The 17222-nt window shown below is 38.8% G+C and overlaps 1 protein-coding gene across 1 annotated transcript in view; it reads left to right on the top strand.

The window, feature by feature from the left end:
• LOC117052067 (cation channel sperm-associated protein subunit gamma-like) overlaps positions 1-17222 on the top strand; it is a 51048-nt gene that overhangs the window by 28980 nt on the left and 4846 nt on the right. The window contains exons 19-24 of the mRNA XM_033158793.1: positions 1267-1394; positions 13992-14072; positions 14302-14358; positions 16022-16178; positions 16310-16373; positions 16946-17044. Coding sequence (XP_033014684.1) covers positions 1267-1394; positions 13992-14072; positions 14302-14358; positions 16022-16178; positions 16310-16373; positions 16946-17044 — 586 coding nt within the window. The remainder of the gene's footprint in view (positions 1-1266; positions 1395-13991; positions 14073-14301; positions 14359-16021; positions 16179-16309; positions 16374-16945; positions 17045-17222) is intronic.

Consider the following 17222-nt stretch of genomic DNA (forward strand, 5'->3'; position numbering starts at 1 on the left):
GCTGACAGAAGGGATGTCCTGGATTGGCTGGAAGCAAAGGAATGGGGGAAGGAACCAGCTAGGGAACCCCCAAGGGAAGGAGGATCAGAGCCTGGGGAGTGGTGGTGGGGCAAGGATGAGGGGTCAGAGGGAGCAGACTGGGAGGAGGAAGCTGAAGTGGTAACAGGGTTTAGTGAGCGGGAAGAGGCGGTGGCAGAGAGCAGTCCAGAAGTAGAGGCAGAAGCAGATGCTGGAGAGGAGGGAGGGGCAAGAAGCAGAGATGGGTCAGACTGGTGAAGAAGCCAGGGTGTCTCCCCCTCTTGCTGTGACCAGCTCTCCTCCTCCCATGTCTCCCAGAACCTGAAGAGGGTGGCGGAGAGACAAACAAGGCAGAGAAGTCTGATTGCCTGGGGAGGACCTGGGGTGGGAGGCAGTGTAGGCCACTGTGGGAAGGCAGAGACCTTCAGTCCTTGTAACTGCCTCATTGGGGCAAGATCCAACGGGAAGAGTTGCTGTGCTCACTAGGTCTGGTCTCTGGAGCTATTTGTTTCTTTGAATAAAGAGTTAACTTCACTGACACCATGTGAGTTATTACTGTCCTGCTCCTGGCACCCCACCCCTGATGGAAGAGGTCTCCAGGAAAACCGTGATCACAGGTTTTCTTCTCAGCAGTTACAGGTAGGTAGCCGTGTTGGTCTGCCATAGTCAAAACAAAATAAAAAATAAAAAAAATCCTTCCAGTAGCACCTTAGAGACCAACTAAGTTTGTTCTTGGTATGAGCTTTCGTGTGCATGCACATGAAAGCTCATACCAAGAACAAACTTAGCTTCTCAGCAGTGTTATTTATTTACAAGATTTATGTTCCATCCCTCTTCACGAGATCTTACGGTGGGCCACAACAATTCAAAAAACAGTAAGAACAAAACAGAATACAGTATACTAGAATGTAATGAATACAGTCATTCTCTGCCTAGTAAATGCATCAGATAGAATAGTCATGTGACTCAGTAGACAGAATAATAGCCCACAGACTCAAAGCAGCCTGCTCAAAAAGTCTGGTGGAAAATGAGTCTTCTGCTGGTGCTGAAAGATAACCAACTTTGGTATCAGTCAGAGCTCAAAGGAATAGCTGGGGTGCTACTGCCAAGAAGTAAGAGGGGTCATATCTCACATGGTTGCTGCATGCCCAACGAGAAGAATATTCATGGCAACCACCAACATTCTGTTCCGCATGTGCATGCCCTATTCTTTTACATTGGCTGATAGCTTTTTCATTTTGCTTGCAGTGGGGGAGTCAGCAGATGAAAATTCTCTCCAAAACATATGGGTCACTCTCATCATAGCCCATCCTGAATATATTCATGCAGATATACATAGGCAGGAGCTCATCAGCAGAGGTTCAGTACTGTATGAGGTAAGGGCCTCTCAAATCCTAGATGATGAAATGCGGCAAAATCCTCCTTGAAAAGTCAGAAGTGCAGGCTTGCTCCGATCAGCATTTTGAAATGTGAGAAACCTGAACCCCATTCTTATTTTGAGACATATTTGAAACTATGTTTGCAAACTTTTGTTTGTGCAAAATTTCTGGCATCTTTGAGCATATACAGAGTGCCTTTCTGCAAGTATAAAGAAGGCCTACAAATATTTACAGGTATATTCTTTGGTGTTAACCGTATTCCCAAATATTTAATTTTTCTTAACCACCTCTATATTGGTTTGTTGTTGAATCTTCTCTATCATTCCATTGTCCATATCTTTAACTAACATTTTAGTCTTTTTTCTGTTTAATTTAAAACCTGTGAAACTCTCTATTGGCTCTTCTAGTGTTAGTACCAAGTCATCGGCCAAGGCTTTTACTTTATGTTGCTTCTTTCCGACTGTTATTCCTTTAATTCTCTCCGTTTGCCTTATCGTCTTCAGGAGGACTTCCAGGACTGAGATGAATAATAATGGCGACAATGAACACCCTTGTCTTGTACCTTTAGTAATTTCAATATTTTCAGTCAAAACATTCACAATAATTTTCGCTTTTTTGCAAAGTATATTGCTTTTATACGTCTTATAAACCGATCTCCTAAATCCATAACCTCCAGATTATTTATCATAAATTCCCAAGATATATTGTCAAAGGCTTTTTCTGCATCTACAAAAATCAATACTACATGCTTTTCATTCCTGGCTGTCAGATATTCAAAAATATTTATTACATTCCTTATATTGTCTTTCATCTGTCTGCAAGGTTAGAAAGCCAGCTTGATCTTCATGAATTGCCCCTTTCAATATCATCTTCAACCTATTTTCAAGTATACTAGCGAATATCTTGTAATCATTATTTAATAAAGAAATAGGTCTATAATTTTTGATTTGTAACAAATCTGAATCTGGTTTAGGTATAAAAGTGATATAAGCTTCTTTCCAGGTTTTACGAATTTCTGCGTTTTCCAATATGTTATTCAATACTTCTTTGAAAGGTGCAAGTAAGGTGCAACTGAACCTTTAATAATATTTTGCAGTAAATCCTTCCAGTCCCAGTGCCTTCCCACTTTTTAAATTTCTAATTGCTTTCAGAACTTCTTCCTCAATCATCTCATTCAGTCGGTTTTTCTTATCCGTCGGAATCTGTTGCACTTCTTTTCCCCTTAAATATTCTTCAATTTTTCCTAAATTATTCTTGTTTTTTTATACAATTGTCTGTAAAATTTTGCAAAACCTTTTCTAATTTCCACTGTGTTCTCTGCCCCCCTTCTATTTTGATCTTATTAATCATATTTTGTGATTTTCTTTTATTTATTTGCCAAGCCAACCACTTTCCTGCCTTATTTGCATATTCAAAACTTTCCTGCTTCATCCTTTTAATTTTCCATTCTACTTCTTGATTGATGATTACCGAGAATTGATTTTGTAGGATCTTAATATTTTGACTTGCGTTCACATCATTTGGTTTGTTGGCCAATTTTTTCTCATTTTCCATTTTTTTCTTTATGCTGTTTTGTTGGATGAAAAATCCTCTCATTACTGCTTTACTCCCGTCCCATACTATGCTTTCTTTGGTTCATTTGTTTCTATTAATTACAAAATAGTCTGACAAAGGCTTCCTTGCTTTCTCTTCTATCTCTTGGTTATCGAGTAAATTTTCATTAAGTCTCCATCTGAAGGTTTTTCCATCCATTTCTTTTATTTCACAAATTATCAGATTATGATAAGACAATGTCTTGGGTTGAATTTCAATTTTGCCTGTTCTGGGTACTAATTCACTGGAAATCAACATATAGTCAATTCTCGCTGTTGACTGATTAGGCTCTGAAAAGTGTTTGAACTGTTTTTCTGATGGGTATCTCAATCTCCAAATGTCCACTAAATTAGAGCTTTTGACCAATGAGAAGAGTGTTTTAGGTAATTTTCCTTCTTTTGATTCCATTTTCCTTCTTACTCTGTCCATTTTCAATGAGACTACCCCATTCATATCGCCCATAATTATCATCTTTTGGTCCACATACTCAAATAATTTCTCTTCTAACCATTTATAAAAGTCTCATTTATTTCCATTTGGTGCATAGATTCTGACCACAATTATTTTTTCGCCTTGTGTCATGACTGCAGTTACTCTGCCTTCTTCATCCTTAAAAAGTTGTTTAGCTTCTGTTTGTTGCTTTATATACAAAATCCGCTTCCTAATTTCTTTTTCACCAATATTCTTCTGTGTTTCCTTGTTACATGTGTTTCTTGTAGGCGAACACTGTAATGTCCAAATTCTTTATTTTATTTTATTTTTTTGCAAAATGTGTTCATTTTTATTTCTTTTTGATTTCTGGTTTAGTCCATTAACATTCCTTTTTTCATAATCATTTTTATTGGTTTTACAAAGATACAATATATTTTACAATTTATTACATATTAATCTTTTAATATTTTGGCTTCCTTTAGCCAAGATGTCCCTCAATCCTTCCATATGGTTTCCAGAATTATTCCTTTTGTTTTTATACTTCTTCTATATATTATTGCTTTTATATTCATATCTAACATAATCATTACTTATTTCATCTTACAACAATATTTATTCTTAATACTACAAAGCCTCTTGCAATCCTATTAACGTATTTAATTGTGTTTCCTCCAATGAATTTCTGATCTTGCTGTTCCCGAACTCTTCCTGTCATTTTATCTAACTCCGCGTATTCCAGTACCTTTATTATCCACTCCTCTTCCTTGGCAATATGTCTTGTTTCCATTTTTGTGCCATTAGAATTCTGGCTGCAGTCACTGTATATTGGAAAAGCTTTAAATCATCTTTTTAATTTCCATTTTTTAAAATAAGAATTTATTAATTTTCTCAAAAATACAAACAAATAAACATACAAAATACAATACAAAATATAAAACAAAACTCTATTAAAATACACTACAAAACTAAAATACAAAAACACAACTAACAAAAAGGAAAAACAGTTATTTACCTAAACTTATCTTATTTATAATCTTAATTTGGGACTTCCTCACGTGCTCTCTTCTGCGTTCATTTCAAATATACTATAGTAACTTTATAACTAATTTAAATTCCTCTTCCTCCAATATTCTTAATCCTTATCTATTATCATATATCCATAAACTTTTTTCTAAAAAAATAAACACAACTCCATGCTAACTTCTTACATCCTACTTTCACCTAACATTTCATTACTATCGCCTAAAATGTCCTCTGATTTCAATTTCAAATGTCTATCTTTTCACATCATTTCAAATGTTCTTTAAATTTCTTCCAATCTTCTTTCACCTTCTCCTCCCTCTGGTCTCGGAGTTCCGCGGTCAGTTCCGCGAGTTCCATATATTCAATCAACTTCATTTGTCATTCTTCGACTGTTGGTAGCTCTTCAGTTTTCCATCTTTTAGCAATCAGAATCCTAGCAGCTGTTGTGGCATACATAAAAAATATTCTATCTTTGTTGGGAATTTCATGGTTGGTCATGCCCAGCAGAAAGGCCTCTGGTTTCTTAGTAAATGTGTTTTTCAACACTTTTTAAAGTTCATTATAAACTTTCTCCCAGAAGTCCTTTACTTTTGGGCACATCCACCACATGTGATAGAAGGTACCTTCTACTTGTTTACATTTCCAACATTCATTACTCAAACCATGATACATCTTAGCTAACTTCACTGGGGTTAAATACCATCTATAGATCATTTTCATTACATTTTCCTTCAACACATTACATGCAGTGAACTTAGTGCCTTCCCTCCACAATCTCTCCCAATCCTCAAACATTATGTTATGTCCAACATCTTTCGCCCAGTCAATCATAACTGATTTAACCATTTCGTCTTTCATATGCCACTCTAGCAACAAATTATACATTCTGGAAAGATTCTTAGAGTTCGGTTCTATTAGTTCCGTCTCCAACTTGGATTTCTCTGACTGAAAGCCTTGTTTCTTATCTAACTTAAACACTTCATTTATCTGATAATACTGCAACCAGTCAGATACTTTCTCTTTCAATTGTTCATAACTTTTCAGTTTAAAGTTCTGACCTTCTTGTTCCAGTACATCAGCATACTTCGGCCACTTTGCAGGCATGTTAGGTCTCTTATAGGCCTTAGCCTCAACTGGTGACAACCATCTGGGGGTTTTCCTCTCCAACAAGTCTTTATTCTGGATCCAAACCTGATACAAGGCATTTCTAATAATATGATTTTTAAAAGCTTTGTGGGCCTTAACTTTATCATACCAAAGATATGCGTGCCAGCCAAAAACGTTATCATGTCCTTCCAAGTCCAACACATCTGTATTTTCTAACTTAAACCACTCTTTCAACCAGCAAAAGGCTGCAGCTTCATAATAAATTCTTAAATCTGGCAGTGAGAATCCACCTCTTTCCTTGGAATCTGCCAAAATCTTATACTTTATTCTAGGTTTCTTCCCCTGCCAGATAAATTTTGATAAGTCCTTTTGCCACCTTCTGAAGCAATCCAGCTTGTCGATAATCAGAAGTACTTGGAGTAAGAACGGCATCTTTGGTAATACATTCATCTTAATGGCTGCTATTCTGCCCATCAAAGACAATTTCAGTCTAGTCCATATATCCAAGTCTCTTTTTATCTCACTCCACAATTTCTCATAATTATCCTTGAACAGGTTCAGATTCTTCGGTGTCAAATTCACCCCCAGATATTTTACCTTGTTAACAAAGCTTAGTTCTGTTTGGTCTTGTAATTTCTGTACCTGCATAGGTGACATATTTTTTGTCAAAACCTTGGTTTTTGCTTTATTCAACTTAAATCCTGCTACTTGTCCAAATGAATCAATTATTTCTAATGCTTTAGGTACACTGGTTTCCCGTTCTTGTAGGGATAAAACCAGGTCATCGGCAAAGGCTCTCAGTTTATATTCTTTCTCTCCCACCCTTATTCCTTTTATCTGCTTGTCAGTTCTAATCATATTCAAAAGGACCTCCAGGACTGTTATAAAAAGTAGAGGGGAGATAGGGCACCCTTCTTTTTCAATTCTAATTTCTTCTGATATCACATTATTTATTATAATTTTCGCTTTTTGTTCTTTATAAATGGCATTTATGCCATTCATAAATCTTTGGCCAACCTCCATCTTTTCCAAATTCTTCATAAAACTCCAAGAAATGTTGTCAAAGGCCTTCTCCGCATCAATAAACATCAGTGCTGCTTCAGTATTTATCTTCTTTTCCAACCTTTCCAATATATCCACAGTATTCCTTGTGTTACTCTTCATATGTATTCCAGGTAAAAAAACCTGCTTGGTCTTTGTGGATATATTCCTTCAACACTCTTTTTAACCTTGTGGCCATGACATTTGCAAAAATTTTATAATCTACATTATAAATTCAGAAGTGATATTGGTTGGTAATTCTTCATTGATGTTTTTTCTGAGTCTGGTTTCAAAATTAACATGATATACGCTTCTTTCCATGAGTCTGGTGCCCTACCTCCCTCTAACAGTCCATTACATGCGTCCATTAACGGTTGAATTAACCAATCTTTTAAGGACTTATAATATTTTGCAGTCACTCCATCTGGTCCTGGGGCCTTTCCAATTTGCATTTTATTGATTGCTTCTTCCATTTCTTGATTTGTAATAGGGTGATTTTATCTTCTGGGATTTTATGCAAACCATTCTTTTCCAAGAACTGTTCAATAACCTTCTCCTCTATTTTCTCTTCCTTGTACAATTGTTTGTAAAATTTCTGAAAACATTTTCTGATCTCCTCTGGATTCTCCACATTCTTGTCTTTTACCTTTATATTAGTGATGGTATTCAATTTCTGTCTTTTCTTCAGCTGCCAGGCAAGCAATTTTCCACATTTGTTAGCCGATTCAATTTTTAATTTCCATACCTGTAATGCCTAATAAAAAAGCCTCTGGTTTTTTTACAAAATTATACCTTAATATTTTCTTTAATTCATTATATATTTCATCCCAATAATTTTTCACCTTTTTGCACTCCCACCACATGTGGTAAAAAGAAACAACATTTTCCTTGCACTTCCAACACTTATTATCACCTTTATGCATTTTTGCCAGTTTAACTGGAGTAATGTACCACTAAAGGAAAAGCATTTTCCTTTAGTGCATTACATGCCGTAAATTTCATCCCCTTTCCACATTCTTTCCCAATCTTCCATCATAATATTATAACCTAGATCTCTTGCCCAATGTATCATAACCAACATTACCTCCTCATCTTTCAGTTCCCATTCCAGCAATATTTTATGCATTTTGGATAGTGTTTTATAATTATTCAATATTTCAATTTCAAATTTAGATTTAACATCATTAAATCCATTCTTCTTCATATCGCTTTTAAACATTTCATTCATTTGGTAATAATGTAGCCAATCATTAACATATTCTTTCACTTCCTCATATGGCTTAAGTTTCCATTTTGTTCCATCGTTTGTGAGTAACATTTCATATGTTGGCCAGTTCTCACTCATATTTGTTCTTTTTAGACTCAAAACCTCCAGTGGTGATAGCCACCATGGAGTTTTCTTTTCTAATAGGTTTTTAGATCTTTCCCAGACTTCATAAAGAGGTTTTCTGAAGATATGGTTGCCAAATCCTTTATGTACTTTTATTTTTTCCTGCCATAAATAGGCGTGCCAGCCGAATCTGTTGTCATGTCCCTCTAGGTCCAATAAATCTGGATTCTTCAATGTCATCCACTCCTTTATCCAGCAAAGGCAAGCTGCTTCGTAATATAGTTTCAGGTCCAGCAGTGCAAATCCCCCTCTTTCTTTACTGTCTGTTAATAATTTAAATCGTATTCTGGGTTTTTTCCCCTGCCAGACAAATCTCGAAATTTTCCTTTACCATTCTTTGAATATTGCTGTTCCCTTGATTATAGGTATTGTCTGAAACAAAAACAACATTAACATTCCATGTCATCAATTTTAATGCCATCTTGAACTCTTTCTTTTTGTCTTGTCTTGTTTTAAGCCTCCTCCTCCTCCTCCTTGACTTAATTTATTAATTTATTAATAAATTTAATTTATTAATTTATTAATATTAATATTAATTTATTAATATTTATTAATATTTATTAATTTATATATATTTATTAATTTATATATATTTATTAATTTATTAATATTAATATTTTCTTATTCTTCCCTTTTCCCTGGTTCCGGGATTGCCCTTGCTCCTCCTGCTGGTTCTTCTTGCTTATCCAGTTCTTTGTATCTTCTGAGAATTTTTTTAGTTTCATCCATAGTTTTTAGTTTATGTTTCTTCTCTTTGTAGAAGGATATTTCTTCTGGAAATTCCCATTTGAAATTGATTTCTTAGTGCTTGTGTCAGGGGTCTGTACTGTTCACATTTTTTCAACAGACGCAGTGGGATGTCCTTAAATATGATAATCATTGAGTAGTAAATGGAAGAACTGTGGAGAATCCAGAAGAAATCAGATGGTGTTTTCAAAAATTCTATAAGCAACTGTACAAGGAGGAGAAGATAGAAGAATCAGAGATAGACCGATTTCTGCAAAAGAATGGATTGCAAAAAGTCCCAGAGGAAAAATTAGTAACCCTCAACCACCCGATATTGACTCAAGAGATAGAGGATGCAATCAATAATATGCAATTAGGGACGGCCCCAGGACCAGACGGATTAACAGCAAAGTATTATAAGATTTTGAAAGATTGGCTATCGCAGCCTTTGAAAGAAATTTGCAACAAAATTTTAGAAGGAGATAGGGCACCAGAGACGTGGAAAGAAGCCTTTATCACACTGATTCCAAAACCAGAGACAGAAAAAACTTCAATGAAAAATTATCGTCCAATTTCCCTTCTAAATGTGGATTATAAAATTTTTGCGAACGTTATGGCTACAAGATTAAAAAGAGTGTTGAAAGATTATATACATAAAGATCAAGCAGGTTTCTTACCAGGAAGACAAATAAATAACAACACAAGAATTATTGTGGATATTTTAGAGAAACTGGAAAGAAACATAAATACGGACGCAGCACTATTGTTTATAGATGCGGAGAAAGCCTTTGATAATGTATCTTGGACATTTATGAAAAAGAATTTGGAAAAGATGGGAGTTGGAGAAAGATTTTTAAATGGCATCAAGGCCATTTATACAGAACAAAGAGCAAAAATAATAATAAACAGTGTGATATCGGAGGAAATTGAAGTTCAGAAAGGAACAAGACAAGGGTGCCCTATCTCCCCTTTATTATTTATTACGGTCCTGGAGGTCCTTCTATAAATATGTTACGAAAAGATAAACAGATAAAAGGAATTAGGGTGGGAGAGAAAGAATATAAACTACGCGCCTTTGCAGATGATTTGATGCTATCCCTACAGGAACCGGAAAGCAGTGTCCCCAAAGCCCTGGAATTAATTGAACAATTTGGACGTGTATCTGGCTTCAAATTAAACAAACAGAAAACCAAAGTTTTAAGTAAAAATATGAGGGCAGAACAGATACAAAGATTACAAGAAGGCACTGGACTCAATTTTGTTAAGACTGTAAAATATCTAGGTATCAATCTCACAGCAAAAAATTTGAACCTGTACAAGGACAATTATGAAAAATTGTGGACAGAGATAAAGAAAGATTTGGAGATTTGGACGAGATTGAAATTGTCGTTAATGGGAAGAATAGCAGCGGTTAAAATGAACGTTCTACCAAGGATGCTGTTTTTATTCCAAGCCATACCAATTTTGGACAAATTGGACTGTTTTAAGATATGGCAAAGGGACCTATCGAAGTTTATATGGCAGGGTAAAAAGCCTAGAACCAAGTTTAAAATTCTGACAGACTCTAAAGAGAGAGGAGGCTTTGCCCTGCCAGACTTAAAGATCTATTTTGAAGCAGCGGCCTTTTGCTGGTTGAAAGACTGGTTTAAACTAGAGAACGTAGATGTGTTGGACTTGGAAGGATATGATAATATGTTTGGTTGGCATGCATACCTTTGGTATGACAAGGCGAAAGTCCACAAAACTTTTAAGAATCATATAATTAGGAAAGCTTTGTATCAGGTTTGGGCAAGATATAAAGACTTACTGGAGAGAAAGACTCCTAGATGGATTTCACCAGTTGAGGCCAAGGCCTATAAGAGACCGAATATGTCTGGAGGTTGGTTAAGATACATGGACATATTGCAACAGGAAGGTGACTCATTTAAGCTAAAAAGCTATGATCAAGTTAAAAGTCAAGTCACCGACTGGTTGCAATATCATCAGGTTTATGAGACATTTAAATTAGATAAAAAAATTGGTTTTCAAATGGAAAAATCAAAACTGGAAACAGAACTGATTGAATCGAACTCTAAAAACCTTTCCAAGATGTATAACTTGTTGCTAGAGTGGCATACGAAAGATGAACTGGTTAAATCGACAATGATAGATTGGGCGAAAGATGTGGGACATAATATTATGACTGGGAGAGATTGTGGCAGAAAGGTATAAATTTTACTGCATGTAATAGTTTAAGAGAAAACATAATGAAAATGGTATATAGATGGTATCTGACACCAGTTAAGATAGCTAAGATGAGTTCTAAAATGTCGGATGTGTGTTGGAAATGTAAAGTTGCGAAAGGTACCTTTTTTCATATGTGGTGGTCATGTCCAGGGGTAAATGCTTTCTGGGATAAGATTTATAATGAGCTTAAAAAGGTAATGAAAGTTACCTTCGGTAAGAAACCAGAGGCATTCCTTTTGAGCATGACCAATGAAGAGATACCCAGTCAGGACAGAGTATTTTTTATGTATGCCACAACAGCAGCTAGAATTTTATTGGCAAGAACCTGGAAGGGTGAAGAGATACCAACAGTGGAAGAATGGCAGATGAAGTTAATGGAATATATGGAACTCGCAGAACTGACCGCTAGAATCCGAGACCAGAGGGAGGAGAAGGTGTCGCAAGATTGGAAGAAATTCAAGGACTATTTATTGAAATGTGTTAAATTGAATGTTTGAATATTTGAGCAGAATTATCTAGAAGAATCGGCTTTAGCAGGTTAATGTTAGATAAAAGGGTTTAGAAGAAATTTTTGATGTGATAGATTCAACGATATAGAAGATTTTAAGATATAGAATATAAGATATGACCTATATTGGATTAAGCAAATTTAAAGAGTATTAAGAAATTTGGTAAATGTTAAAGGGAAAAGAAATAAAGCTACCTAAAGTATATATGATTTCAAAGGCAGTGGAGGGAACAGGGGAAGTCCCCTGAGAGAGAAGTCAAAAACAAGAAGAAAAACAAAGATAGGTGTGTATTAAGGTTTGTATATGTTGTTTTTTCTTTGTTTGTTATTTTTATGTTGTTCATTGTTTATTATGTATTATGTTTTTACTGTGTTTATGTTTGTGTAGTGTTGCTGTTTTTTTACTTTGTTTTATTGGAAAATAATAAAAAAATCTTTTTAAATAAATAAATAAATAAATATGATAATCATTGATACATCAATATATAATTTCTTTTCTCTATTTTTCATCAGAATTAAATTCCTCATTTCTTTATCTTTAAAAATGATTAAACAATCTCCTTGGACCTTTTTTTCCTTTCTTATTTTTCCTTTTAGTTCTAAACACATTCAATACAGTAGCTGCCATCTCTACTTTGCCCATTTCCAACCACTGTGCAATTTCAACAATGATTTTTTCAGTGATATTTTCTCCTTGTACCTCGGGGATCGATCTTAATCTCAGATTCGTCTCTCTTTGTCTTAAATCTTGCATAGCAATTGCATCCCACATGTCTTCCTGTGTTTTATTAACCTCTGTCACAGCACTGTTAAATTTTTCATCCTCTTTTCTCAATTCTCTTAAATCTCTTTGGGTATGTTTCACTCCTTCCTCAACACGTTGGGTTCTCTTATTTCCTTTATGTGGCTTTTCAATTCTTTAAATGTCAAATCCCATTTTTTATCCATCTGTTCCAACTTATTTTCCATATTTTGTTCACTCTGGTTAATATCTTTGATATCTTTTTTTTTAATTCAGCAAACATCTTGACTATATTTCCTTTGCTTCCATCTTGTTTGGATCCTCTTCTTTCTCCTGGTGTTGCAACTCCTTCCACTCCCTTTCTTTTTTCTGCCATTTTCTAGTCCTTTTATAAGTATTCTTATTATTTTATGTTATACAACTTTCCTCCACTGCATGTCACCCCCTCAATCAACCCTTCCCAACTCTTACAGTAGTTATGTATCTGCAATTAAGGTCCAATTCAATATCCAAGCTCTGCAGGTCTTATTCCACTACTAGAGGCAGCAGATATCACATATCAGAGAAAACACTTAAGATGAAACAACAAAGGGAAGGAAAAAGAAAAAAAGGGTGTGTGTGTTATAAACAGTTAATTTCCAAATTAATATTAGGACAAGTCAAAGTCAGACCTTCTGCCACTTGATTGGCTAATCCAAAGATTTAAGGGAGTTTAAAGTTAAAGTTAAAATATGCCAAAAAGAAAGAGAGTCAAAATTTCCAAACTCCAAACATGTCCTTTTCTTCTGCCACTTGTATGGCCAATCCACTCGGTAAAATCCAGTAGAACCCAAAAAATTAATAAGGAAACAAAGAACCAGTTTCTTCAGCCTTCTGGCCTAATCCAATCCACTCGGATAGTGGGGAAAGGAGAAAAAGAATTTGCTGGCAGCAAAGGAAGCAAACCGCCAGAGTTTTTTTGGGGGGTGGTATTCTCCTCCGTTCTCCTCTTAAGTTCCAAGGCAATTAAGGTCCAATTCAATATCCAAGCTCTGCAGGTCTTATTTAGTTACTTCTGTAGCTTAATAAGTGTCTTTTACAACTGGTTTGGCAACTCTATTATCTATTTAGAAGTCTAACAATGTATCTTTCAGAGTTGCACAGTTTACATAGAAGTGAAAGTAAAAAAAAAACTCACTAAAAAAAATTATAATTCGTCCCCCTTTACACTCTTCACTTAGGCATTTCCCAATAACACATCCAAAACGTTCCGTTATAGGTTTGAAGTAAATAACAACTTTTTAGCTTTGCGAGATAACTATATATATATATATATATATATATATATATATATATATATATATATATATATATACACACACACACACACACACACACACAGACACACATACACACACAAGTTAATCACAGTCGGGATTGACCTCCTTTTTTATCCCTGCTGTCTTCCGAATTGTTATTTTCCAATTTAAATTTTTTCACCAATCTCTAAAGAGCCAAATTCGGATTTCTTACTTGCTTGAGAATCAGTCACTGAGCCATGGAAACATGAGGCTACGTTGCTCATGAGTAGAAAATGGCGACCCATGCCGGAGCCTCAATCTCGCCAATCTTCTTGCCCCCAAAAGGGGCTCTTCAGGTGGCGGAGAGACCTTCCTGCCGCACCACTGGGTACCCAGTCCCCCAAACAATCCTTTTGGGGTTTTCAGGGGGTTGTGGCGTAGAGAACTGCTTTCTTATTAAAGCTTATTCCATTTTAAACTCCTGTTTCTTTTGCACCACTGCATCTCTTCGTCCTCACAACAACAGATAGAAGTTCATGACAGAGGCAAGTACCCATATCAGCAGCTGAGTGGGAAGAACCTTATGAAGAGTTCTCTTGGCTTAAAGGTAAGAAGGCAATCTTTGCTGAAGTTCCACAGTCTTGTCTTCTATCACAAAATTGTTGCTCTTGGGCTAGGGTAGGCCACCTGGTGCCGCTTCAGTGTACCAAAGGTGGCACATAAAATCAGTCTCCTGCCACACTGCTTCTGATCTGTTGTGTTGTACTCCGCTGGTACAAGTGGCTAGAATTTGCCTTTCCCCTGACATTTGCTTGGCTTGTATTTACTTTCCCCAGGCTGCGCACTCAGGATTGAACTGCTATGAGTACACATCCAATGGACCACGGATAAGGGTAAGGGTGGCTTGGATTGCTTGAAGGGAAGATAATTTCTCTCAATTCTCTCCTCCTGGTAGCAGCCCCCAGAGGAGGCAATTAGCACCTGATACTCAGGATTTCCAGTCTGAATCCCTCCCCACCATGGTACCTGACACCAGCTTCCTGTACCAATGTTGAAAATTCTTGAAAGCTTGTCTGGGAGAAGCTCAGTAATGGAAAGGCAGCTTGTTTGCCATGAATAGTCTTCCTCTGCAGCCTACAGCTGTGGGAATTGTTTAGAGGTGTGGCAGCCACCTTGACTGGCTGTGCCTGTGTTGAGTGGCAAATTAAGCAAGCCATGTTTTTCTTCTCCATACTGTGGCATAGTGAGAGAGGGGCAAGGGGGGTCGTGGTCTCGGGTGTAGAATTCTGAGGGGGTGCAACCTGGCGCCCCCATGGCAAGGCCACATGGCTGCCTTCTTCTGGAGTCACGGGGAGGCGAGCCGCACCCAAGTGGTGGTGCCTCTTTCTCACGGCCGGCTAAGGGGTGCTCACCCTGGGCAGAACTGGAGTCTGGACTTTTCTGGCCTGCACCACACCTTCCCCAGGGCCTCCCTTGGCTGAGGCATGTGCCCTGCAGCAGGAGCATAGAAGGAGAGCTGCTCGCTCACCTGGGACGCGCTGGCACCCACCCTCGTGCTGTGCAGCCAAGGACAGGTGGCCAGTAAAAGGCTGCACTTGGCACCTCAGCCTGGTCTCCACCACCCTACTCCTTGACCTGCTGTAGCTGTGGCTCTGGTGCTGCTGAGACACCACCAAGCCAGCAGGCAACCTCCGTGAGGAGCGGCCACCACAGGGGTGCAACAATGTCTGCCTGTTGCCTCCCGTGTGACACCTGCCAGGAGGTGCAGTCCATGCCAGGCCCGGATCGGCCGTCCTGGCGCAGCGATCCCTCGGCGCCCCCAGCCTGCCGCCTCTCCGCCCGCCTCCCTCCCGCGCTGGCTGCCCCTCGGGAGGGGGGGTGGGCGAGCGGGGGATGAGGGGCGTGGCGTTGGAGCGGGCGCTCGCGCACCTGCGAGCGGAGGATGAGGGGCAGGCGGGCGCTCGCGCGCTGCAAGCTGGCCGCCCTCGCCTCCCAGAGCCCCAGCTGGAGTGCTGGAAGGTCGCGCAAAGCCCCGCGCCGCTCCAGCTGGGGCTCCAGGAGGAGAGGGCGGGCGGCTTACAACCCGCCCGCCCGCCGGCGCGCTAGTGCCCGCCTGCCTGTGGGGGCGAGCGCGGGTTGGGGAGGGGGAGCCAGGTATGCTGGCGGGCTCGCGGGGGCGCCCCTGGGGTGCCTGGCGCCCTCTATGGATGAGACGGCTCTGGTCCTTGCCTTGCCTTGCCAGGGGGAAAAAAAATCCTGTAGGCCAGACTTCTGTTCCAGAGCAGAGGAGCAGAACTACTACAAAAACGTGGTGAGTCCTATCGGGTGTATTCTAGGGAACCCTTCATGAAGGTCAAGGTGAAGGTACCATAGGCATTGACTGAGGGGTTCTCTGAGCAGATGCCTGTCCAAATTATCCTCTGAAACATGCAGGGATTCCACAGCAGACACAGAGGAGAAAAGGGTTGCTTTTAAAAGAGGAAGTTTGCAATCCAGTGTTCTAAAAAAGAAAGGAAGAAAGGCCACTTCTCTTTTCCAATTTACTTGCCCCCACAGGGCAGTAGCATGGCGATTGTCTACATTGGATGTCCCCCAGGCAAGAGGCTAGCGTTTGACATTACTACCACCATGAATGAGACTACCTTCAAGAACAAGCGCTACTTTGATTGTATCAACAAAGACCCCGAGATGCCTTGCTTCTCCTTCAATGATGGTAAGGCTGGAGTGAAGTGAGGTGTCTGGGTGGGTCAGATCTGTGAGACTTATAGATGAAGTTAATTAAGGAATGATGGGTGCCAGGCAGAAGACAGATGGTGATACCACACCTGCTTGATTCATTTGCAGTGTTTTACCCTTCTTTTTTGATCCAAGATATGGTGACAGGAGAATCAGGACGTTTCAATGGAAGGTAAGGGCTGTGCTGTGCTTTTGATGGCATTTTGTTGTTTTGCTGAACTGAAATCATTGGACCTCCACTGAGCATATTGTTCAAAGGCCGGGGGGAGGGTAAGATGGAGGCACCTAGGTCAATGCCAGGGTGCCCAGGCATTGGGGCTGGTATGACCCAAGACGTTTGTGCTGGGGACCTCCAGGTAAAGCTGAAGGCCAATCAGAGGAAGCCCTGTTGCCGCTAGGGTTGGACAGAGAAGACTGTTTCCGGCCCCTCCCATTTTTGTATGTGTTCAAAAGCCCATTCCACCCCACGTCTACATTTATTTGCAAATATGCATCTAGATACATGTTTTTAATACATTTTCTCTAAAAATATGCAATTTGATGCATTTTCTTTTTGAACTGAGAACTGCATTATGAACTGAGAACTGCATTATGATTGGGTCAGTTTGTATCAAGAACAAATTCCTCAAGAGTCCCCAGTTGCTATGTGGCAGTTTTGTCCCAGCTGTTTGTGAATGGGTGTGGTTTTTTTTAACTGTTAAAGCTTGTGCAAACTCACCTCCATCTTGCTTATTCTGCTGGCAGCTACATCTTCAGAGTAATTGGTGGGGGACCATTTTCGATAGCAAACATCAGATACTTCAGTGAGGAAGAGACCTTTAACTACAACACAGTGAATGGCAGGTGACCATATTTTGCAGACTCCCACAGTGCCTAGCATTGTGACCGTAGCTGTTTAGTATCTATGTCTTATTCAAACGCAACATTTTTAATCAGTTTAAAAGACCCCCATTTGGGACCAGTCTTTCCAAGTCTGTGCACCAGGGCATGGGTCCACGTAAGAAAAGTGCTGGTTTGCCAT

This window comes from Lacerta agilis, chromosome 8 (genome assembly GCF_009819535.1).
Source record: "Lacerta agilis isolate rLacAgi1 chromosome 8, rLacAgi1.pri, whole genome shotgun sequence".
In the NCBI taxonomy this organism is placed as follows: Eukaryota; Metazoa; Chordata; class Lepidosauria; order Squamata; family Lacertidae; genus Lacerta; species Lacerta agilis.